At 38.1% G+C, this 25,638-nt stretch overlaps 2 protein-coding genes across 3 annotated transcripts in view; both read right to left on the bottom strand.

Moving 5' to 3' along the window:
- The window catches only part of lamb2 (laminin, beta 2 (laminin S)), a 47,923-nt gene extending 24,222 nt beyond the window's left edge, over window positions 1-23,701 (bottom strand). For both annotated transcript variants that reach the window (XM_077543961.1, XM_077543954.1), the window contains exons 1-9: window positions 23,512-23,701; window positions 23,296-23,349; window positions 5,595-5,764; window positions 5,303-5,438; window positions 3,949-4,022; window positions 3,690-3,878; window positions 3,444-3,507; window positions 1,500-1,702; window positions 1,279-1,399 (exon numbers count right to left, since the gene is read on the bottom strand). In XM_077543961.1, coding sequence (XP_077400087.1) covers window positions 1,279-1,399; window positions 1,500-1,702; window positions 3,444-3,507; window positions 3,690-3,878; window positions 3,949-4,022; window positions 5,303-5,438; window positions 5,595-5,764; window positions 23,296-23,349; window positions 23,512-23,542 — 1,042 coding nt within the window. In that variant the 5' untranslated portion in view covers window positions 23,543-23,701. The remainder of the gene's footprint in view (window positions 1-1,278; window positions 1,400-1,499; window positions 1,703-3,443; window positions 3,508-3,689; window positions 3,879-3,948; window positions 4,023-5,302; window positions 5,439-5,594; window positions 5,765-23,295; window positions 23,350-23,511) is intronic.
- Window positions 23,702-24,893: 1,192 nt separating this feature from the next.
- The window catches only part of naa80 (N-alpha-acetyltransferase 80, NatH catalytic subunit), a 2,671-nt gene continuing 1,926 nt past the window's right edge, over window positions 24,894-25,638 (bottom strand). Inside the window, exon 2 of the mRNA XM_077553222.1 lies at window positions 24,894-25,638. This exon is cut by the window's right edge and continues 351 nt beyond it. Coding sequence (XP_077409348.1) covers window positions 25,161-25,638 — 478 coding nt within the window. The 3' untranslated portion in view covers window positions 24,894-25,160.

A 25,638-nucleotide genomic window follows, 5' to 3' on the forward strand; every position in this document is an offset into this window, starting at 1 on the left:
ATGTGCAGTATAAAATATGTTAAATACAAATTTAAGAATTATAATGGATGGATGGCTTTTTTTAATGGACAAAAGCATGAAATTGCTATTCTACAAAAAATACTCTTTTGAACAACTGTATAAAAATCAAGCATTTGATATAGATAATAAAAATTAAATATCATACATAATAATCATAATATCTTATTTTATCATAACATGTTTAAAAGTAAAATGCTCTTGTACGACCAGGCTTGGGGAGTAACGGAATACATGTACCGCCGGTACGTAATCAGATTGCAAAAAAAATTTGCAGGAAAAAAACATGTAATTAGATTACAGGTACATTTATTAAAAATGGGGATTACTTCGGGGATTACAATTTCTACGATGAGAGAGAGTGCTAAAGAGGGCGAGAGAGAGAGAGAGAAGGATAGAGCGAGAGAGAGTGCGTGTACTCCCGCGCGAGTGGGACCGTTGCTACATGTCGGGGAGGTGGGAACGAACGAACTGACTAGTCGTGTCCTCCACACGCAGGCAGTTTGAAAAAGCTTCACGGATGGGAGGAGGAAATGGCGACCGTATTCACTGGAATTTACTCGGAGCGAAAGTTTGAGCTGAGAGTCCAGCGGCATGCTACGCGCTGTAGCTTCTTGCTAGCCTACAACCATAATGTGAGTTACACCTTCCAAACAAATCTTCCTCCCACCAATTCACTATTTAAACATCATACACAACATATACACGGCTAAACTTGTGATTGGGATAAAAGTTCATTTTGCAGTTGATGTCACACATCGTCATCCTCATTGGATCTATCTATCTATCTATCTATCTATCTATCTATCTATCTATCTATCTATCTATCTATCTATCTATCTGTGAGGTGTGTTTGCTTTCAGTGACAGTTCGAAAACAGCATATGGCATTCAATCAATCAATAGCCTACATGCTTTTTAATTACACTATTTTTGCTATTTGTAGGCTGCCCAGGTCCCTATCACCCGCAAATAGCAGGAGCACATTGTATAGAATATATATTGTGGTGATATTTATTTTTATTTCATCTTCATGAGCATACTCAATATTGGAGTAATCCAAAAGTAATCCAGTTACATTACTTTAATATTATGGTATTTAGATTACGTTGCTAACTCCATTTTTTAGCAGGTAACTTGTAACTGTAATGGATTACATTTTAAAAGTAACCCTCCCAACCCTGTGTACGACACACGACACATAGACCTGCATTGACTTTAGAGGTGAATACGACAACTATTATTTGAGTGTTGGGCTCACTTTTGCATTCATTGGTGTTGCGGCCCTCGGCAGGTCGCCATGGCATGTCGTTGTAGAAGTCCTCGCAGCGCTCACAATTCAAACCTTTGGTGTTGTGGTTACACACACACTTGCCGTGAACCTGCAATAACCAGCGATGGAGAATCACAACCCATTCTGAGAATGCTGGAGATTTTATAGTAGAAGGCAAGAACTAATGCATTTATTCCGCAAACGCGCACCATTCCTTCTATATCATCCCTGATGCCATCGATTGGGGCGCACTCGGAGGCGTGGCCGTAGCAAAAGCAGTTTCCACGCACAACCAGCTCATACATGGCGTAGTAATACTTTTCTTTGATTTCAGGTCTGGGATCCAGCAGGTTGTCTCCTAGTGTGTGGAGTTTGGTGAAGTTCACCCTCAAGTTGGTGATTTTCAGCTGGTCTGTTGAGCAAAAAAAACACATGAAGCCAACATTATTGTTCAATTTAACTGGGCGGTCATTTTGAGACTCAAATCTCATTGCGCTACATTGTTTGTAAAGATGGTGACAAACAAGCCATAAAAGGCCCTATTGGCAGATAACATGCACACATGAGTGAGTGCACAACAACCCCCTGTGCCCCCCCTGAGAGGAGGTCAGGGCAAACAGAGCATGACGGTGCTGAGTGTGTGGCATTCGGACAAAAAGTTAATTATCTGGTCTGTTCTTTGAACGGGCAGTCCACTTCAAGTGTGGGAGAAATCTTGAAATCCCAAATGACATGTGAAATTGCCTCCACCTTGTCAGTAACATGTTAGGCCAAAGTATAAAACCACAAATTGTGTAATGATCCTGTTTGGGTCTGCAAAGCAAGCAAGAGAAGATATCCGTTCGATATGGAAAGCTCCTGGGCAGCTGCTTTTCCCATCGAGTTCACACAGCCAGGAAGAGTGGATGTGGTGTCGTGCAGATGGGTTAAAAAGAGATACTTGTATCTCCTCCAGGGTGGGTAAAGGTCAAAAGAAAAATAAAGTGTATTCATGTTGTGTTTATGCAACTAACCATCTGGGATCAGAACTCATTCATAATTCTTTTCCATAACAGGCATTGGTTGGGAGAGAGCTCAAATGCAGCTAAGGCAGTAAATCACATTATGTCTCCCAAGTTATCTTGTGTCAGAAAGTATGCAATATAATTCTTGCTTTCACATAGAACAATGACCCATTTGTGGAAACTACTACACGCGCATCGTATGTACTGTATGACAACATCTGAATGCAACCTATGCATTTTTTTTTAAACTTTTTATATAATTAAATCTTCTTGCTTTGTCATCAAACAAAATGTTGAAAATAGCACTTGATAGAGCTTTAACTCATTCACTGCCATTGACGGCTATAGACGTCAAAAATTTAAAATATTTCTATTAATTTCAATTAATTTCAATTCATCTATATATATATATATATATATATATATATATATATATACTTAATGAACCCATTCACTGCCATTGACGGCTATCGAAAAAATTCATTTAAACTATTTCTATTAGTTTCACATTTTTTTCCACTTTTGTTAACAAGAGTATGAAAACCTAGAATTTTTTGAATTGTACATTTAGAACACAAATTTTGGATTATTATTAATTACTATTAAAGTTAATTACAATAATAAAAAAAAAAATCGTCAGACGCCCCTAATTTTTAATAATGTTTTCTTTTTTTAAATTAGGGGCATCGGGCGATTAATTTTTTTAAATTGTAATTAATCACATGACTTCACTAGTTAACGCAAGATTAATCACGAATTTGATATCTGTTCTAAATGTACACAATTTTTTTTCTAGGTTTTCATACTCTTGTTAACAAATGTGGAAAAAAATGTGAAACTAATAGAAATAGTTTAAATGAATTTTTGACGTCTATAGCCGTCAATGGCAGTGAATGGGTTCATTAAGAATATATATATATATATATATATATATATATATATATATATATATATATATATATATATATATATATATATATATATATATATATATATATATACATATATATATATATATATATATATATATACATATATATATATATATATATATATATATACAGGTGGGACGATTGCTAATAGTAATACAACAAATCCCCCAAATGTTTTTTGGCTCAAATCTGAAATAAAGAGCAGAGAGAGACCTACTCTGGATGTTTGGGCTGTATGGATCATCAATTTTGATGGCTGGATCTAACACTCTGTAGATGACCTAGAATAGGACAAACAAGATTATTGCGGAAGTTTGAAATAGTAATACACTAAACACTAGCACCAAGAAAAAGATTCATGTTTAATAGTCAGCCGTTGAGTTTCTAAAATGTATTTTTTCAGGCTACAACAAATCCCGACTAAAAATAGGACAAATAAAAGCTGGTGTGATTTCTCCCTCACCTCTCCCTCTGTGGATGGCTCTATGTCGGAATAACGCGATTCGCAGATGACATCGTTGATGCTGTGCAGAGAACCCGGGGATATGCCAGGGAAGTTGGCGGCACAGTCGTGTGAAAAGTAACGGTAGATCTGCCACGTGCGACCAAAATCGGCTGAACGCTCGATCAGCATGGCTGCCGGACGGAATGTCTGCCAGAGAAAAAAACAAAAACATGAGCAATTTATTGATTTCTTTTTGCAAATAATTTTGTTAAGTTACCTTGAAAGTCATAATGAGGTGAGTGAAATGAAACTCCGCCTCCAGGTCCAGTTGGATATACACATTTGATTTTCCTACAACACAAAAAAAAGCATATACAGGAAGTATCTTATAGGTCTGTCTCCATTGCCTCGTAAACTTTTTTGAACATTTAAAACATTTGAAAGTTGGAGACCATTAGGGAAAAGCCCAACATTTTTTTTGTTATAAACATAACATTTGATGAGCATGTCTATCATGAGGTTACCAGCTTGGGACTGTGAGGGCCAATCCGTTGCTCATTGAAGCTTTAATTACTCATGCAAGTGAAAGGTTAATACGGCAGGAATTTCCCATTTAAATATTTAACCAACAACAGGGATTCAGTCTGGTCTTGTTACTTGAAGTCTAAAGTATGGAGTTAAGTTGAATCTGTTGGATGTAAACCTATTTCCACTATTATGTCATTCTTTCTACGATTCACCTCACTACAGATTAGTCGATCAATGGTCTACAAAAAAAGAATCAGAATGAGTAGGGGTGTTAGAAAAAATCGATTCTGCAATATTACAGTGCGCAATCCTCAAATCAATTCTCAGATCCATTTTTTTATGGGAATTTTCAACAAAACGTCTTACTTAGGGTTAGGATTTACACATTAAGCATGGAAGAACGTTATATTAATGGAACATTAAGTCTTAATATTTTATTTCAGTGCTGTTCAAAAATGAAAAACACTTCAACCGGAATTTTCAGATAAATAAATACATTTTCATAAAAATCTTACAGTGTACATGTACACATTTACTGATTAGGATTTTCTCAATTTGAGTCCAAAAAAAAATCTCAATAATCAATTTATAGATTCGTATCGGGATTAATCGGTATCGAATCGAATGGTGACCTATGAATCGTGATACGAATCGAAACGCCAGGTACGAGGCAATTCACACCCCTAATAATGAGCTTCTAATCGACAGCTGACAAGCGCAGGAAAAGAAAAGTCTGAAAAGGAAGGAGGAAGAGTGTAACAGCTCCATCGGGGTAAAAGAGAGAGAGAGAGAGATTCCATTTTAATCTACATTTTCAGTTGTAATGGAAAATGTGCACACAGGGGATAACCCCTCCCCCCCAAAAATCCTGCAAGTATGCATATTAACACAGTAATTGACCTTTCAAGGCAGTGAAGGAAACCATTATAGACATGGAGAAGTTGCAAAGTTGTCATGGACACGCAAAAGCATCTGTGACCAAAAATAACCACAATAATCCTTCCTCCGCTGGCTGGTTGTGTTCTGTTCTGGCCCGAGCCATAATGCCATGACGTTGTGCATGAAACATGTATCGCTGCAGCACCGCGATGGGCCTTTCTTACCGTTTTCTGACTGCCACCATGACTTCTTGCGATGTGGCTTGAAGGTGGTGATCACATTCTCCATGCGGTGATTGATGGTGTTGTAAACGGGGTCGTAAGGCCTTCTGGAGTCACAGTCAAAACATTTCTTCTCCTCCTGCATCGGCGAGACAAGATGTTAGGCTCCAAGGGTGGAAAGCCGAGAAACGGACAAAAATGACATGTACCAGTATGTTTGGTCTGAGGTTGAAGTTATGGAAGATATTTGTAGTATTTAATATCAGGTTTGTAAAAAGTCCCCCCCCAAACCGACCTGCAGGTGACTGACGATGCAGTAGGGCTCCTTCCTCCTTATGCCGCACGTGGACGAAGCCTTCAGGTTCTTCTCTCGTCCAACCAGCAGGTCCCCCGTTGCCGGGTAACAGCTGCCATGGGCACATCCGTGGTTGCGGTCGGGTTCCTGGCCGGTGGCTACAGCCAAGGCTGTCGGGAGGCAGGAAATGAATCACGGTGAGCAGGAAGCAGCAGAGCAGAACATGATTGCCAGATAGCAGCACAAGATACCTTTTTGACTCATTCACTGCCATTGACGTCAAAAATTCAATATTAATACTATTTCTATTAGTTTCAGATTTTTTTCTACTTTGGTTACAAGAGTATGAAAACCGAGTATTTTTTTTATTGTACATTTAGAACACATATAAAATTTGCGATTAATCGTGAGTTAACTATTGAAGTCATGCGATTAATTGCAATTAAAAAAATTAATTGTCTGACGCCCCTAATTTTTTAATAATCTTTTCTTTTCTTTTTTTAATTAGGGGCATCAGGCGATTACATTTTTTTAAATTGTAATTAATCACATGACTTCACTAGTTAACTCACGATTAATCAAAAATTGTATATCTGTTTTTTTTTTTCATTTTTACATTTTTGAAACTAATAGAAATAGTTCTAATTAATTTTTGACGTCTACAGCCGTCAATGGCAGTGAATGAGTTAATACTGCTGACTTTTTAAAGTTTGGAGGGAAACTTATTTGGTTGCAATCTACAGTCCTAAAAAGCAACCGGTCTAGACCAGTGTAATTTGCCTTTTACCAGAAGTCAGCTTGGATAAGATCTAGCTCACCTGCGACCCTGAACAGGATAAACGGGATAGAAAATGGATAGTTTGAGGGGTTTTTTTTTTTGCTATGTTAGTGTGCAAATTGCAATGGTCTTACAGCTGCACAATAATTGGAAACATGTTTGAACATTAAATTAAGTGCAGTGAACACTCAACAGTTGTCCAAGTGATTATTTTCTCCCACCCACGTTTCATTCCTTCTGATTGGATTGAGTGAATTTTCGTCACTGTGTTGTTGTTTCATTTTCGTTTTAGTCATTGACGAAATTGTCAGTCAATTTTAGTTATTGTTGTATTCTCAATGAATGGCTTCTATTTTAGTTTTCGTTTAATTTTCGTCTGAAAAAAAAATTATGCCGAAAAATATGCAGAAAATTTTTCGTCAACAAAATTATCACTGGCTCAAGGATACCTTAACGTGGTCAAAATAGCATGAGATTGAACCCACAACCTTTGAGTTTGGAGGTGACCACTCCACCACTGAGCCAAGCCGCACCCTAATTTCTATTTGACATGTTTTGATGCAGGGCTATTATACCTGAACATTTTCAAAATATATTTTTACATTTTATTTTATTATATAATATATATTATATATTATTTTATTTTATTTTATCTATACAATAAACACTAGGGGTGTTAAAAAAACAACATCAATTCGGCAATATTACAGAGCAAAATTCTCATATCGATTCAATATGCAGCCGGATCGATTATTAAAGATCCATTTTTGATGGAAATATTCAACAAAAGGTCTTAATTAGGGATCGGGTTCACACTTGAAGCATGGAAGAATGTTATATTAATGGAACATTAAGCCTTAAAATTTGATTTCAATGCTGTTCAAGTACACATTTACTGATTAGTATTTGAGTAAAAAAAAAAAAAATCGCAATAATTGATTTAGAGATTCGTATCGGGATTAATCGGTATCGAATCGAATCGTGACCTACGAATCGTGATACAGATCGAATCGCAAGCTGCTAGGCAATTCACACCCCTATTAAACACCTATTTACTGTGTATGTATATTATACAATTGTAAATTGCCTTATATGAAAGCGTTATATCAAAATTACAACTGCATTATTTTTGTTATTGTCTTTTGTATTGTGCTAATTCCAAAAACGATTTAGGATTTGATTACATCGATTCTGCATCTGAATTCAGTGTTACCCTTTATGGATTTTGCAGGTGACAAATGTTTGGGCCTATTTTTACGTTGGGGAAGGGGTGCGCTGGTGTGACACACCACTGGAGGCCTGGTGGGGTGACCGCACCGTCGTGCTATGCGTGGGAGTTAAAATAAAACCTTTGAGACTTTCATGACAACCGGCAGCAGGCGCCTCACATTCCTGCTGACATTTTGTTGGAAATGTTTTCCCCCCTTCTCCATGCAAGTTTGTCTGCATGATGTTATAAGGGAAATGTGTTATAAGAAGAGTGGAGACCCACGGGTCTTTCTGTCAAGTCCGCAGCAGGTGGTTCTAATCCTCGCTCCATTATGTGTCCGTTCTCAATGGAAATAATTATGTTACAGTGGAAACTCTACAAGGGATTAAATTGCGCCAAGATAATCCAATACAGCATATACTCGTACATGACTGCATTTGCCTGATTTATATCGGAAATTAGTCTTTTTGTTGTCGTTCTTAGCTTCGGCATCAATAATTCATTTTAAATAGCCAAAAATGAATCAGATTGGCCACACTCAGTAAAACACATACCGCCATGTCTAAATTCTGTTATTTATGGATTTGTGTCCTGGAAACTGAGGAAAATATTTTTTTTTAAATAAGTGAGGAAAAAAGTGTGTTCCAGACTCGGAGTCGGCACAATAATCAGACAGATTGATTGAGTGGAACTGTTTGTTGATTAATTGTGGATGCCCTTCAGTTGGATGTATTTTATGATTTGTATTCCCAAGTGAGTTTGAGTGATCGCCCTAAAAGGTTTTCCATCATCTTGTTAAAGAAAAACAAAGCAACAGATATGGAAACGCAACGGACGTGGCGGAGGTAATGATTGACATGCATTTCCTACCATTCTGCAGGCAGTACAATAGTGAGAGTTAATGACTATTTAAAGCCCGCAAGCTTTACTCGCTGGTTGAAAGGTAGATGCAGATGGTGAATTATTATCAATTTCAAATTTCAGTGAGGTTGTACAGTTCACGTTACGTCTTTACGGGACACTAATGGTTAAGATTAGGAAAAGGCACAGTGAGGTTGTAGAAAACATGTAGTAGACACTAAAACAATCTTTGGACAAATAGCTCAGTTAGATAAACACTCGTCTTCCGGGTTCGAGTCTCACTTTTGTATGTTTGCGCTATTTAACATGGCCGAGGTTGCTAAACTAAAATACGTTAAACTTGGTAGGAATTTGGCACCTTTTCAAAATGACCTATGTGGTCGTATTTATTGGAGGACTGTCCCGTTCTAGGGCCGCTTTTGTTCATCAACGACTAATGTCCCATAAACACCACCCCCCCCCCCCCCGACTAATTCAACAGGGTTAGGGTTAGGGTTAAGTTCACCACAATTCTCACATGCCTCTCTGATTGGTGATTCCAAATCAACCAAAACTGTCTCAAGCTCAACAATGGAGGAAAAAAATTGCACTTTAATAAATCCACTCAACAATCAAACACGATTAACTCATTCACTGCCTTTGACGGTTATAGACGTAAAAAAAAAAAATTCTACTTTTGTTAACAAGAGTATGAAAACCTAGATTTTTTTATTGTACATTTAGAACAGATGTAAAATTTGTGATTAATCGGGAGTTAACTATTGAAGTCATGCGATTAATTACGAGTAAACATTTCAATAGCCTGACGCCCCTAATTTTTAATAATCATCTCGTCAGGCGATTAAAATCTTTAATTATAATTAATCGCATGACTTCACTAGTTAACTCACGATTAATCACAAATTTTATATCTGTTCTAAATGTACATTTTCATACCCTTGTTAAGAAAAGTGGAAAAAAATGTGAAACTAATAGAAATAGTGCAAATTAATTTTTGACGTTTATAGCCGTCAATGGCAGTGAATGAGTTCCTTTCTCCCACCCCAAGTGTATAGTCAGGGTGTAACCTCGACAGAATGCTATCTAAGCTCAAATCAGCATTGTTACCCGCCCTGCCTATTTCCGACACACCAAATATCACAGCAATCCTTTTTCACTCCAACCCATAGATGATTTTGCTGATCGCATCCAAGCTCATCTTAACTTTTTGTAAGTCATTTGAGATTGACACTCAAACATACTGTACTGAAATGAGTAGTAGAAACAAACCCATTCAACGGAGAAGGTGGAATCTAATTTGGGAGTTGGAACGGCTCAACTCTCTTTCCTTCCTTAGAGCAGGTTGCGCCCTCCCACAAAGCGCTGTGAAAAGCACCAATGTAATAACGTAATTCTGCTGAACAGATTTAGAACCTCCTCTGCGGAAGTCATTACCGACAAAAACAGTGAGCGATACGAACGGAGCCAGAGGTGCGGTAGTCCACTTATCTTTTATCTGACAGTTCGGAAGCGAGTTGACATCTGTTCTGCACATAACTGATACACACTCAAGTGTGTGAATGTGTGTTTGTGTGTAACTGTGTGTGTGTGTGAAATAGCAAGTTTGGGGGAGTCAAGCAGTCGTATACTGTATCTTGTCCCATTTATCTCTGTACGTCGTTTCTGTCTGTGATTGTGTAAGCCTTTCCCGGCCTTCACATCTACTGGCAAGGAAAATATATTTAGGATGGTAAATCTCACTTTTTGACATGAAAAGGTCCTTTCTTTTTTTATTTATCAGTTTTTGCAAAATCCTAGGAATAAACGGTTCGGAAAATGGATATCCCCAACTAAGCAGTGTTTTCCAGTAGTAGGGCAAACATATTGTTGTATTAAATGCAGAACACACGAACCCTGTTTTTCTGTGTTAGAGATGTTCTTTTCATGGTTGATTTTATGTATTGTTTTGTTTTTTCCATATACTCATAATCTCACAGGTCACAAGGGGAAATTTTATTTACACTGCTGTATATTTTCTATTTATTTTTAACCTAGTAAATTAAATAGTGCTACAGTGAGGTATGTATTATATTAGTTGTAATAATAATTTTAAATTAAAACTGTGTTCATTTCCTAATAGAAAAAGAAGGTGTGTGTGTGTGGGGGGGGGGGGGGGTATAGCAGGAGTTCCCGAATTCTAAATTGCCTGGGATGCCATGCGGCTTGGGGCGCGGGCCGTGTTGGGGTTGGGGGGGGCGCTCCTGGCTTTGCTCTCCGGCCGGTGGCCCGTGCGAGGCCCGGGTGTTGTGACTTGGCGCTGCCGTGGCCTGGGGAACCCTGGGGGGTTGTGCTTGCTCTGTCTGTCCTGGCCGGGGTCGACGGCTCGGTGGAGGTTTTCATGCATGTCAGATCCACCACACCAGCATCTATCGAAATTCAAACACAATCAGCTTCTTCCTCTGGCCGTTGAATCGGTGGAGTCTGTGGCGCTCACTCTGCTTCGTCTGTCCTTCCTTCCTTTCTTCAGTCTCTCCTTTGGTCTCTTGAGGTCTCCCTAATTTGTTGGAATTTAGATGTTTCTGGGGTTGGTGAAAGATTCTGGTTGGTAACCCGATGGGTAATAGGTGATGCCTGGTCGGTGCTGGATTTCACTTTCCTTTCTTTTCTTTGATCCTTCCTCGGGTCTCCTGACAACCTCGCGACTCTAGCTGGATTCTGAAGTATTCAGTTTAGGGGAACGGTATGGGATTTTTAATAGGTTTTGGGTGAACTAAACAGTACACACACACACGCACGCACATGCACATACAAAAAAAAAAAAAAGAGCAATGATGATGACATGTCAAATCGGTAAAATTACCGAATGAACAATACTGAGCTCTCTAAGAATCTCTCAGAATTTTAATATATTTTAATATAAGTTCAGAGCACTGCCTTTTGCACAAAATCCTTCGTTAGTGCTCTAGAAATATATTCAAACTGACACGGCATGCCATGACCACTGCAGAAATACAGTAAGAGCGGAAAATGAGGGGCCATTGGGTCACGTGCCACTCTGCTCTCAAAAGAAATATTTAGTAAATGTATGTAATTGTGGCAACACATGGGGGAAAGAACTGGTTTAGAGGTTTAGCTTGGTGTCATTGTGAGTGTGAAAATTGGAAATGAAAGGTCACAGGCAAGTACTTTGGATTAAATGCACCATGTTATCTTTCCTCCCCCCTCTGCACCCATACATGGAGAGAGAAGGCATGGAGGAATGCTAGATGACAGCTGAGCAAGGAGCCGCAGTGTCTGTATGAGAGGCTTTTAGCTCACCCGGTACTGCTGTCAATTAGCCCGGAACAGCAGGAAATACACTTTTAACACTGTCACACTGTTGTGGACTACTTTTTAATATGAGCAATTAACTCAATCACTCCCGGCCATTTTTCCTTCGCTCCCGGCTGTCTTACCGAATTTTGACTGATTTTGCAAGGCCCACAATATATTCTGTTTTATTGCTATAAAAACATGGAAAAGAAAGATTAGAGTCTCTTCTCTCATCAGGAAAAAAAAGAAGTATATTTCTATCTGTTTCCGTTTTGGAGCAATTAGCAATAAAATTTAGCTAAGTTTCATCATTATTCACAAACCTGTTAAAAACACTGGGAAAAAGAGCTTGTTGCAACATGACCCTGGCTGATCTCTTATACTCTGCTGCCACCTGCTGGCCGTTTTTTTGTAATACAGTGGTACAGTGGAGTTTGAACACAATTCGTTCCTGTGAAGTAGAATGAAATTGTTCAACTTTCGAAAAAAAATTCTCATAGGAAATAATGTAAATGCAATTAATCCGTTCCCAATCTCTCTCTCTCTCTCTCTCTCTCTCTCTCTCTCTCTCTCTCTCTCTCTCACTATATATATATAGAACATATTATTGTTAAGAAAATGTGTAAATACATTTTCTGAGAGTGCTTGTGTGATAGTCAGGCCCTCTCTCAAGTCCACCATTAGTGGCTCCTGGATGAAAATCTCCCATACACACACTCCAACATCCATCACCTGTACCGCTCATCCTCACCAGGGTCACACTCCAACATCTTGAGTGGAATTAGAGTTTGCATTCACTCCATATTTTATTCCATTCTCGGATCGCCTGAATGAAAGATTGCAATTCATTTCACAAGAGAAGGCAAGGTTAGGAAACAAATAGAAGATGTCAGTCAGCTTGGAGCGTGAAGGTTGAGTGGGACACGAGACGGGGGGGGGGGGGTGCGTTGGAGAGGATGTGGCATCAACATGACACATTCCGACAGGTCTGGACGAAACAGAGAAGGTTAAAGACAAACTGTTTGCTGCCACATGAAGCAAACAACGGCTGGATCAAAAGCCAGGGTAACAACGAATGAAGGTAAATAATGGCAGAGAACAGAAAAAGGTCATTATTTATCTTATCTGCAGCCCTTGCCATCAGGTAGCAGAGAAAGTCAACATCCTCCGCCTGGCTAATTAATGTACATGATGGCTAACTGTATCTTCTCTTTGCCTAACACTTAGCTGAAGGATGACTGACTCCCCACCAAACAACCAGCTGCTCTCCTCCCTCCTCTTTGTCAAAATCCCGCCTGCACGCCGCATCTCTCTCAGCAGCTCACACTCCTCCTTTCTGCCCTGCTCTTTACATCCCTCATTTAGCTTGGAATGGAACTAACAGGGATTCTAGTGACTCTTTCACGTTAACAATGTGTAACCTAAATTTAACCAGTTATTGTGACGTTTTGGTGAAAGATTCTGGTTGATAACAAGGTGAGTAGCAGGTGATGTCTGGTCGGTGCTGGATTTCTTTCTTTTCTTTGATCCTTCCTCGGGTCTTCTGACAACCTCACGACTCTAGCTGGATTCTGAAGTATTCGGTTTAGGTGAACGGTATGGGATTTTTAATAGGTTTTAGGTGAATTCATGAGTACACACTCACACGCACACAAAAAAAAATGTAAAAAAAATAAATAAATAAATAAAAAAAGAGAGAGAGCAATGATGATGACACGTCAAATTGGTAAAATTACAGAATGAACAATACTGAGCTCTCTCAGGAAGTAAAAAAAACAATGTGCAACCTAAATTTAACGTGACAGCTACTGTGGTTAAGACGCACATTCAACAAACTATAGGCAACATAACACACTTAAACAATTATGGTTAACAACCTTATGAGAGAAATAATCAGTATTGCATTGTTGTGCATGCTGGCTGTACACAAAAAAACAGATTTTTGTTTTTGTTTCTTCACAAGAACCATTGTCAATTGGTTTAAGGTTCACAAAGTTCAATACGCTTTTGCTTCCCATCCCTAGCCTACCTAGATTACTACTCCTCCTTCAAATTTCTTTAAACTGCATTCCATACAACAGTGGGCTCTTCCGAAAGGCATTCACGTAAGCCTTAGCATTTGTTTGTACCCTGACATGTAAACAAAAGGTACAGAAATGGTCGGCCTACCATTTGTGCACCGTACCTTTTCTAACTATTTTTACCTAGGACAGGTGTCAGCAACCTTTACTGTCAAAAGAGTCGTTTTAGGCCAAATACCTGACAAAAAAATCTCTCTAGAGACGCAAAATATTTTAACATGGTGATGAATGAAACAGTGTGTTCTAATGAGGGCCCAGGTGCACCATAACAAAAAATCTGCAACATCCAATTCATTTTCTTCTACCTTTTGTCTTCCTTTTCTGGATTTTTTTTGTTGTTGTAATTTTTTATCCTTCATTTTCACACATTTTTAGACTTTTCTGCCTTTTTGTCAAATTTCTGACATTGTTGACAATTTTATGGACAATATGTTAATTTTCTGCCCTTCTTCTTCCTTTTTTGGGACATTTTGGGCAATGTTGTGGACATGTTAGGGTAATTTAAAGATTTCTTCTTTAGTTTTTGGACATTTTATAATTACTTCTTGAACGTTTTCTTGTCTGCCTTTTGTATAAAAAAAAAAAATATATATATATATTTTCAGACTTTTTGGGCAATTCCAAAGACCTTTTAAGGAAATGTTCCGCCTTTCTTTTTTTGTTTTTGAACAAACTTTTTGAACATTTTCTTTTCTGACATTTTTATTCAATTCTCTGGCATTTTTGGGACTTTTGTGGACATTTTATGGTAATTTTCTGCTTTTCCTCTTCCTTTATGGACATTTTTGGGCAATTTTCATCTACCTTTCGTCTCTTTTTTTTTTTGACAACTTAAAATTTGGACTCTGACATTTTTTGAATATTTATTTATTATTATTTTATTTAATAATTAATTCATTTAAATAATATTTTATCTAAAACATAAAAATAAACATGTAAAAATAATAACAATTTCCACTATTTTTAGAGGCCCACGGGGAACCACAGGAAATGGACTAAAGAGCCACATGTGGCTCCAGAGCCGCAGGTTGCAGACCCCTGACCGAGGGGTTCAATTGTAAATCCTACAGGGTACATCACAAAAACATGTACTGTACCTTGGAGAGCAAAAATGGACCCCTAAAGTACACTTTGTTTTAGAGAGAGTGCAGGGAGTTAAATGAATGAGGTTTTTTTTTTAAGCTATTGTAAAAGTCACTATGATGGCAACACTGACGTGCTTTTGTAAACTAGCTCCTCTCTGGTTACGACAAATGATAAATATTGAATTTATTTCAAATGAAAATGTACCTTTTTATTAATCAGAGCGTGAATACTTAGGTTAAAATATTAATAATGTATGTACTTTACAAGGAATTTCATGGTACAGAATTGGTTTGATTGGCATTAGGATAAACAGGAGGTGCTTGAAAAACATGTCATTTGTAAGGGGTCCTAGTGTGAAAATTCTAGAGGAGAATGCTAAGCTGCAGATGTGTGAAGGCCAAAGAAAGCAAGCTGAATGGTGGCGTGCATTTCATCATGTCCATTGAGAACGCCGCTCTCCTTGCCCACCTGTTGCAGATGCTACAACACGCTTCTCCTTTCAGACGTCTCGCCCACAACACGGGAATGTGCATCGATTCTTACAGCTGTCTCCATGTGCCTGTGAATCTAACACGGCGTGTAATAGCAGCATCTGGGCTCACTCACTGAGAGACTATGTTAGACTTCCAGACAGAGAGACGGACACTATCAATTCAGCAACAGCTGAGGGGAACAACGGTCCACGCCAGGCCAAGAACACTTGGCTCAAGGATAGTGAAGCTGGCGAGTTCCAGTCCAATGACTCCAATTTGTAATTCCACCACAATTTGACGGTAAAACATGGATTAATTTGCCCAAAACTCCAGAGTTTCAACCATTGTCATGCAATTGAGCATGCACCAACTTGGCAGTGTTTTGCTTTTACTTTGGCTTATTTGACTGCAGCTTCAACAAGTTATAATCAGAGGAAAAAATGAGAAGAGCAGAAAAATGTACACCAGAAGTTAGGAGACTCACTTTCAAAGACGTGTTGTCACACGCTAGACATATTACTGCAGAGGTGGGCATCAAACATATGTTGACCTCCAGGGTCAATAATATTCAACATCAACAATCCTCTAGTTAGCAGTAGTGAGAAATAAGTGATTAGAAATTGAGCATTGTTTGTGTTGTAATGACAACAGACAAAAATGCATGCGCTTTATGAAAACATGCAAAGAATGAGCCAATAGCAAAACAGTATTAATGCAACTAAACTTAAGTCGATTTACGGACCACTTTCTGATATTCTCTGCAAAAAATATATATATCACAGCAGATACGCTGTTATAGCGCAAACGATTTAGCGCAACGCAAAAATAACACCACATGGTAAAAAGGGTGCTTATTAACTCATTCACTGCCATTGACGGCTATAGACGTCAAAAATTCATTTGAAGTATTTATTAGTTTCACATACTGTTAAGAGTATGAAAACCTAGAACATTTTTTTTACTGTACTTTTAGAACAGACATAAAATTTGTGATTAATCGTGAGTCAACTAGTGAAGTCAAGTGATCAATTAAAATTTAAAAAAAATTAAATCGGTTGATGCCCCTAATAAAAAAAAGAAGAAAAGTTTATTAAAAATTAAGGGTGTCAGACGATTAAAATGTTTAATTGTAATTAATCACAACTTCACTAGTTAACTCACGGTTAATCACAAATTTTATATCTGTTCTAAAAGTATAATAAAAAAAATTATAGGTTTTTATACTCTTGTTAACAAAAGTGTGTGTGTGTGTGGGGGGGGGGGGGAGGGGGCTTATAGAAATAGTTCAAATGAATTTTTGACGTCTATAGCCGTTAAGGGCAGTGAGTGAGTTAAGAGCATTAAAGGCCATGAGATGAAAGTGATTAGGATGACCGTATCTCAAAAGGACCAGCTACTAACCACAGGCTAAATAGAACAGATGACAAGGCACACATGGCTGGCAGATGTTGGCTTGAGTTTTTTGGTCAGCAGCGCTTGCAGGTTTGGGTTCACTGTCTGTGCTAATTAGAGCCCTGATGACCAAAATGTGGTGCCGCTGAGAGGAGAAAGCTCAGTGAAAAAGCCACACTACATAAGGGACTTGTCGACGTTTATTTGCAGTCTATGTTTGTTGTGAAATCATTTTTCATGTAGGTTAAAAAAAAAAAACAATAAATAAAATTAGCTTAAACACTTAGATCCAATAACTATTCTTAACGGTTAGAATGTTCTGCATGGTACACACACTACGACCAAATACGTTTTTTTTTTAATGTATTATGTCATACACATACCAAGGTAAAACAATACTGACCTCATCCAAATTTAAATGTCAAAGTCAATTTTGACCCAACACAGCCAGTGAAAACAGGCACATCATTTGTAAAGATGTTCCATTCTATGTTTTTTTCACTAGAATTTAGTTGGATGTCATAGGAGGGGAGAAAGTTAACTCATTCACTGCCATAAATTCATTAAAAAAAAAAAAGATTATTAGAAATTTGGGGCAAGAGGTGATGATTTTTTTTAAAATTGTAATTAATTGCATGACTTCATGAGTTAACTCACGATTAAACACAAATTTTGTATCTGTTCTAAATGTACAATAAAATAAATTCTAGGTTTTCATACTCTTGTTAACAAAAGTGGGGGGAAAATGTTAAACTAATAGAAATAGTTAAAATAAATTTTTGACGTTTATAGCCGTCAATGGCAGTGAATGAGTTCATGTTTACAGCTGCACAATTGGGCCAAAAAAAGCAAATTTTTGCCATTATTTATCGGAGTTAGTATGAGGCCATATATTGTATTTCCACGTCAATAATTCATTAGACGGCGTGGTAAGCACGTGTGCCTCACAGTCAACAATTGTTTGTTTGGAACGCAACTCGGGCATTACTAGGAGTCGTTCTCACCATGCTTGTGTGGATTTTCTCTGGATACTTCTACTTAGTTCCACATTTCAAAATCATGAATGATAGGTTAAGAGAAGATTCTAAACTTGTCCATAGACGCAAATGTGAGTGTGAATGGTTGTTTATCCACATCTATTGCATTATGATTTATCTCACTTCTTGCCCAAAGTCAGCTGGAATAGGCTCAAGCTTAATTGTAACCCTAATACATTTATTTATTTATTTTTATATGAAACCCTATCATATCATGTAAAAGCCCCTTTATAACATCACTTGACTTTTTGCATCATGAGATTAGCCAGCAAGATCTTTGGGTTTGACCAAATTTAAGCACCTCGCTGGCCAACAATGGCAATAACAAAACAGGCCATATTCGCTCCTTTAGTTACAACCATGAAACAGTGTGTTAGTGTAATCTAATGAGAGCTAATTAGAGCTGCACCATAACCAAAAAATATGCAGCATCAAATTCATTTTATTCTACCTTTTGTGGATTTTTTTGTTGTTGTAATTTTTTATACTTCATTTGCACACATTTCTTTTTAGACTTTTCTTCTTTTCTGTCAAATTTCTGACATTGTTGACAATTTTATGGACAATATGTTAATTTTCTGCCCCTCTTCTTCCTTTTTTGGGACATTTTTGGCAATTTTGTGGACATATTAGGGTAATTTTCGGGATTTTTTCTTTAGTTTTTGGACATTTTATCATTACTTCTTGAACGTTTTCTTGTCTGCCTTTTGTAAAAAAAAAAATTTTAAAAATTCTATTTTCTCACTTTTTGGGCAATTTTAAAGACTGCCTTTCTTGTTTTGTTTTTGAACAAACCTTTTGAACATTTTCTTTATTGACGTTTTTATTAAATTCTCTGGCATTTTTGGGACTTTCGTGGACATTTGATGGTAATTTTCTGCTTTTCCTCTTCCTTTTTGGACATTATGTGGTCACTTTTTGGACATTTTTGGGCAATTTTCATCTACCTTTCGTCTCTTTTTTTTTTTTAAATTTGGACTCTGACATTTTTTGAATATTAATTTTTTTATTTAATAATTAATTTGTTTAAAGAATATTTTTTATCTAAAACATAAAAATAAACATGTAAAAATAATAATAATTTCCACTATTTTTAGAAGCCCACAGGGAGCCACAGGAAATGGACTAAATCACAAAAACGTGTACCGTACCTTGACCAAATTTAAGCACCTCGATGGCCAACAATAGCTATAACAAAAAGGCCATATTCGCTCCTTTAGTTACAACCATCACACAGCAAAGCTCATCTGAACAGCAATATAATTGAATGACCTTCATAGATTTATCAATGAAGATGAAGAATACGACTTCCAAGTAGATGTTACACTACACTGAATTCTAATGTCAATATCCTGCAAATATAGATGACCTCCAACATATGTGACAGCTGGCTCATGTTTACAAGCCGAGTCCAGAGTGTGTGTGTGTGTGTGATCCATTTCCCTCTTGACAGTATCGCAGTGCAATTGCACCTTGTCTGAGATTAGATAATTAGAGGTCTCAAGATGTTTGAGGGGGGCTGTTTTACGCAGCCTGTCATTAGCATTAGCCGCTGGGTTCACGGCAGAAATAAAAGACTCGGAAAATAAAATGTCATAGAGCAGGGAGGGCGGCAATAACATTGAGACTATTCTAGTCATCACAGTAGTGTTAATTTTGTCAATGAAAATTAACAACATTAATTTCATCCACACACATTTTTCACTGCACTAAAATTAGACTAGACTAGACTAAAACCCTCATTAATAAACAATAAGTGGGACTAAATCAATATGCATTTTCATCGACTAATGAAGACGAGACGAAAAATGTACTTCACTTAATAAAAATGTATGGACATTTTAGTTCATGAACAAAACGGGATGAAAATTACATGATTTTTTCAAATTTTGTCTCTGCTAATCTGTCATGTGACATATAGTGACACACCCCCTTTCAAATCTGCAGCTAGCGAGGGACGAGGGACAAACAGGAGGTGGATTCATGGTTAAAGGGGGAAACACTTACATTAAATTAAATAAATTATAGTTATAGCGTAACATTAATCCAACGGCTATACCATTCCAACAATAATGTTAATCCGACTGCTAACTAATGCTGGCTAATTTACTAGCTCATAGCATGGAGCCATTGTAACCACTTGCCTGATATACTGTACTGTAATTGTGTGTCAAGTTGTTTTTCATTAAAAATTATGCGAGAGAATTTGATATAAAATAGTTTTCCATATATTATCTGCTGACGGGAAAAAAAATCCAGGGGTAAAATGATTGTACTGACTAAAACTAGACTAAAATGACTACATTTTAAAATGGCGCATAAAATGAACACATCATCACAGGGATGTCAGTGAAGAAAATAATTTGCTTTGCCTGAAATCCAGACACACGTACTCACACACACAAAAACACACTATCTATGGTCAAAGCAACAATAAGTCAACATCAAGCATTTCAGCGAAAAGCAGTGCTTCTCATTGCTTGTCCAGTCAATCTACTCTAAAAACAACATTTGGTTGTTAAAGATCTAAGTTTGCTATAATAAACTAATTGAAAAAAATCCTTATGCCAGTGAAATGTTCTCCGGATAAAAATGTTAAACTGTTCCCTTCTGAACAGGACATCAGTAGCCAGCCAGGCCTTTGTTTTGAATGAGAGCAGATCCATTTCTCATTTTATCCTCCCCCACCTTTATCTCCACCTCCACTTTTCAGACAGAAAAGCTCCTGCCAACAAAAACCCAACTCACCGGGCCTTTCATATAAACCAACCTGTTCCCTCACTCTGCCCTCCCCGTTTGCCCCCACCCATCAGGCCCACCCCCCTTGTCCTTTGTTTCTGATTCTAGCCCAGCTTTTCTTGCTCTCTCTCTCCCTCTCTCTCCCCTCCTTGCCGCACCATTGTTCTGATATCTACACATTTCCGGAGGCTGTCGCTTACAAAAGGCTTCTGAGACACACTCCCAAAATCCCATTGCCTAAAACCCACCTTCACCTGCGAACGTCGCACACGTGCGCGCACGCACACACACAATGAGGATCTGAGAGCCCCCTGTTCTCGCGCATAAATGTGCTGGAAAAGTTGAATTACAGAGGATTTGCTGAGCCTCAAATCCACTTTGATGTTTCCTTCACATACGCACACACACACACTTGTACATAAATTCACACACACGTACACACACCTACACAACATGTCTGACCCTGAGGGTTTGAAAATGACCCCTTGTCTCGAAAGGCGTCGCAAGTCTCCATCCCCAGCTGCCTGTCAATGTGTCTTATGCTAGTCCGGGATGTTTAAACTCCCACTTCAAATTCTACACCCCCATTTCCTCCTGCACTTTTCCTCTCAGCTTTCACTTCCTTGAAAGCTTTCACAAGTGATTAAGGATTCAAATCTGAGCTGACAACCCTGCAATTGTTGCTCAAGGGCACCTCAGTGGTGAATTTATGGCGAATACAGGACGGCTGTTTTTGCCTGATTGAGGCGGCCATCGAACCTGGGGCTCTTTGGTCACAGGCCGCATCATGAACCACTCTGCCATGACCTCCGCTGCCTTTTTCAAACAAACACTGCCCACCTTCTTGTGGCTTCGCTCTCAAAGATAATGGCAATGACAAAAATCAAATACAATCATACAGGATGATAAATCAATTAGCATGCAAATGTGAAATGGTTTGATTATGAACTGGAGCATTAGAACATGAAGACTGCGTCACAGGAAAGGGTCTGACTGCTCAGTACAATATGAGCAGTATAAGTAATGAAATATCAGTTACAGTATATACATAATACATATTTATACCAAGCACATTTAGTGATCCGCTAAAAAGTGCTAATTCCATCTTTGGCCATCGTGGTAACAAGAGTCATAGTCAGGACTGGCCAATAGTAGAAAACGGGCTAATTTTAGCAAGGTTTAAATAATAGGTTGTACTGTACTCTATTGTCATTCTTGATCCTTAGGTATTTTGGCAAAAGCATAAAAAGGGCATAGTTTTAATTGCAAATGCAGAATATGTCTCCTTTAATTGTCTTGAAAAATTGTCTATGCAGTTAATCAACTTCGAATGTTGACAACAGTTTACATTATTTCCTATGTGGAAAAACAAGAAACGGTGAGGCGGACTTTAATAAGATTCAAGTTTCGTTATATGTCGTTTTTATCAAAGTTCAAGTCAACTGTTTTTATGTTTGATGATGGACAACATTTAGCTTGCCTGTACAGCTAACCACATTACGATGGAAACCATTGGGTGACTTTAAAGCAACATGATCACATTATCTAGTTGAGCCAATTAATCATTTGCAGCAAGCGCACACAAAAATGGTGAGCCCAACAACAAAAAAGCTCCACAAATATGGCAGACATGCTGTATTGCATCTTATGGCAACACAACATTTTGTCATAACTTTAAACCACTAGAGGGTTTATATTGGCTAAAAATGTCCCAATGTTTAATTATTCACTTTAGTTTTTTTATTGAGTTTTTGCCCTCCATTTTGATGAGAACAAGATTTTTCCCGAACTTTCTTATTACATGCTATTGATATGATATTTTCAGCCTTTTACATACATATCATCATGGGACGGACACACATTTTGCATTGAGTTTGTTTTAAAAGTACCATAAAGAGGAGATACGCCACCCACAGAGGCCTTTGCTATCAGTCTCGACCAAGCGGCTATTTTTGATCGTTCAAGTGCACGCAACTTGATATTTATAATGAATATGCTATTCTAGTAGTTCAAGTACACGTATTTAGATATTTATAACGAGTAGTAAGGAAGAGTTACTCCACAGACCTTGACATTTTTCGATGCTCACATCTGCTGTACATTCATTAACATACTCCAAGTCTATTTTTGTTTTAACACGTGAATGTTTTCAGTAACAACCTAAACCACTTTTATCACTCAAAAGAACGGCTCCACGCTGAAAAAAAAAACTTTTATTGGTATAACTTGATTGTGACTTGTTCCTTCTACTCTCTAATGTGGCTACAACTTAACAGTGTATCAGACCGCGTGGAACCACACTGCCCCTAAGTGGCCAAATTGAGTACAACATGAACAGCACTCCCAATAAAGGCACACACAAACAAAGGCAAAACAGTATAAAATAATTTAAATAAAATGGATTTTAGGACATTTAAAATAGATTCTGAATCGTACTAAATGAGAATCACGATTCTTATGAGAAACGATTTTTTGGCACACCCCTAATGAACAGTATGAACCCCCCACCCAGCCCATAAATACTACCTCAATGCTGAACGATCTGACTTGTTTGGCACATTCAACTTGTTTTTGTGCAGCCAACATGAACAAGTTCATGTATTGCCCTTCAGAGATTTGACCGATGAGAACCCAGTGACCTGGAGACAATCATTATGCCTCGGCAAGCTCACCACTGGATCACTTCTGAGGATTTCTTAAGGATCAAAAACTATGGATGGACTTCAAAAGGTGCGGGTGTACAGTGCACTCACCGCAGACCAACACCAACAGCGACGCTTGCATCTCGCAGCTGCGCACGGGACAACCTGTAAAAGAAAGTAGCAAAACGTATTCATCCACACCGTACGGCCTTCTTTGTAATACTTTTACACACAAGTTAAAAAAAACATGAGTACATGTACTAACATTCCAGGAGCACGGGACAAGTCCTCCAATTGATTTCTTTATTTTATTTTATTTCCACTCACTTTGTGTGTTAAAATAGCCAAATGCTTCCATTTACGGGCGGTCATTAAACGCCGCAGGGAGGTAGACACTCAGCCCGTTGGTTCCGTTCAGATGTACACTCCGCTATCGGTGTCCGAACCCACTGCTCTTCCTTCGGGTCCACTTGCTGCGAAGCTGTGGGACACTACAAGAGGAGCTTGCGTCGCCTTGCTCCAGTCGGAGCGAAACTTCTATGCTCCTGCGTGTGGAAAACCCGGGTTGGAATCCTACCGGACGGGAGCAGAGCAGGGACGCAGGGAGGAGACACACGGGCGGCCCCTCCGTGGGGGAAGAAGGGGCTACTCACTCACACCCAGTACAGTACTTGAATATAATTACTAGAGGTGGCAATATTACTCACACGCTGAAACTAAGAAGCGATAAATGATACTTGTGTTAAAAATAAATTAATAAAAAACTATAATGTGCAATAATTGTACAAATAAAAAAAGATTCAACCACTTGTAGAAAAATACACATTCCAATGTACCTAATTTTAAAAAAAAAGTCTAAATTTGACAATAAGGTATGTATTACTAAATAGTTTATACTAAATACTATATAGTATATATTACTTTTAATAATGACGAATAAAACTTTTCTGCACCCAAAATAGTTTCCCTCTTTTTATAATTATAATATAATATATATAATTAATTTATATAATCCCTCATGCAGACTAACTGGTCATGCTATCGAAACGGTACATCCCCACAGCTCTACATAGATTTTTAACGGACTAACACACATTAAAACGCTAATTTAACTAATAACTGAAAAATACACCTTACCTGTATTTTTTCAATGGCAAATAATTTTTTTAAACACCAGATACTGTTGGTTTTCAGGCTAGCATGCAGAGGGCGACCCCAGGATCCACATTCAATCCAGGGCCTCCAAAACCAGGTAATTGATCATTTACACAATATAAAACATGGAATTATTAAAAACAGATCTTAAAACCTGAAGAACTCAGATTATAACACTTTTCCCCCCACGTATAGGAGATTGTCTTTCTGGTCTGATGAAATGCAAGATTACATTTTTTTGGGCCATAATCCCAAAAGGTATGTTTAACAAAAACAATTACTAATGTAAATACTGTTAATTCTTTTGGGGCTGTTTTTCTTCTGGGGCTGCTGAAACAATTGCTAAAGGACAAAGTACAACTGTTCTGCCTATAATTTGTATCTTTATTGTTTTAAACATTAAGGGACCGAAACAAGTCATTTTATTCATTTCATATTTTTTCAATTACTCACCGAATTGAATCGACATCGACCTAAAAAAAAAACTCATCAGTCAGGCCCTAAAATATGCATATAGTGCATATACTTTACATAGATACACACACGAGAACAAGTGCTGTACAATCCATTTTCACTCTTTATATTTTTTGCAGTCCACACAAAAGCATATCACACTTTGGCTGCATTTCAGAAGTGGGGGAAAAAAATGGAAGAACATAATGCATATTCTGTAAGGACTGACAATCATCACTTGTTAAAATTGAATAGGATCTGATATGACAATGCTGTGAGTACATGATGTAATAACTTGACTTAAGAACACATTTCTCTCTAGCGTTCCATTTGTTTCTTTTTGAGAGCGTTTACAACAGAGATGTTCTTTAGAGGTCCTTGTGCATCCAAAAAATGGATGCTCCCTTTGCGTCTCTGTAGGGGGTTGCTGTGAGAGTCTGAATCACGGGTGCACCTTCAGCTGGAGGAGGGATGGAGGGAGGTGGCGGAGGAGGAGGTTTGAAAGAGGTCGGAGGTGGTGGTGGTATCGGACGAGGAGGTCCATTAGTCCCAACAGGGTTCCCTTTTTCTACCTTTTGTGTTTGTTTTTGAATGTTAACCTCTGAATTAGGAATGGTGGAGAACCTGAGAAGCATCTCCATAGGAACAAACGACGCCATGGCTCCTGCGTTCTGCACCGGCGTTGACAGCGTGTAGCCGAGGTGGGCGTAGAAGTGCTGCTTATCATGGGTGGTCAAGCACAATCGTTTGAACCCTCGCCTTTTGGCATAGCGCTCAGTCTTCTCCATCAGAGTTCGCCCGTAGCCTTTCCCTCTCTCCGCCTTCGACACGACCACCGACTCTACA

Source organism: Vanacampus margaritifer, chromosome 1, assembly GCF_051991255.1.
Source record: "Vanacampus margaritifer isolate UIUO_Vmar chromosome 1, RoL_Vmar_1.0, whole genome shotgun sequence".
NCBI classification, from domain to species: Eukaryota; Metazoa; Chordata; class Actinopteri; order Syngnathiformes; family Syngnathidae; genus Vanacampus; species Vanacampus margaritifer.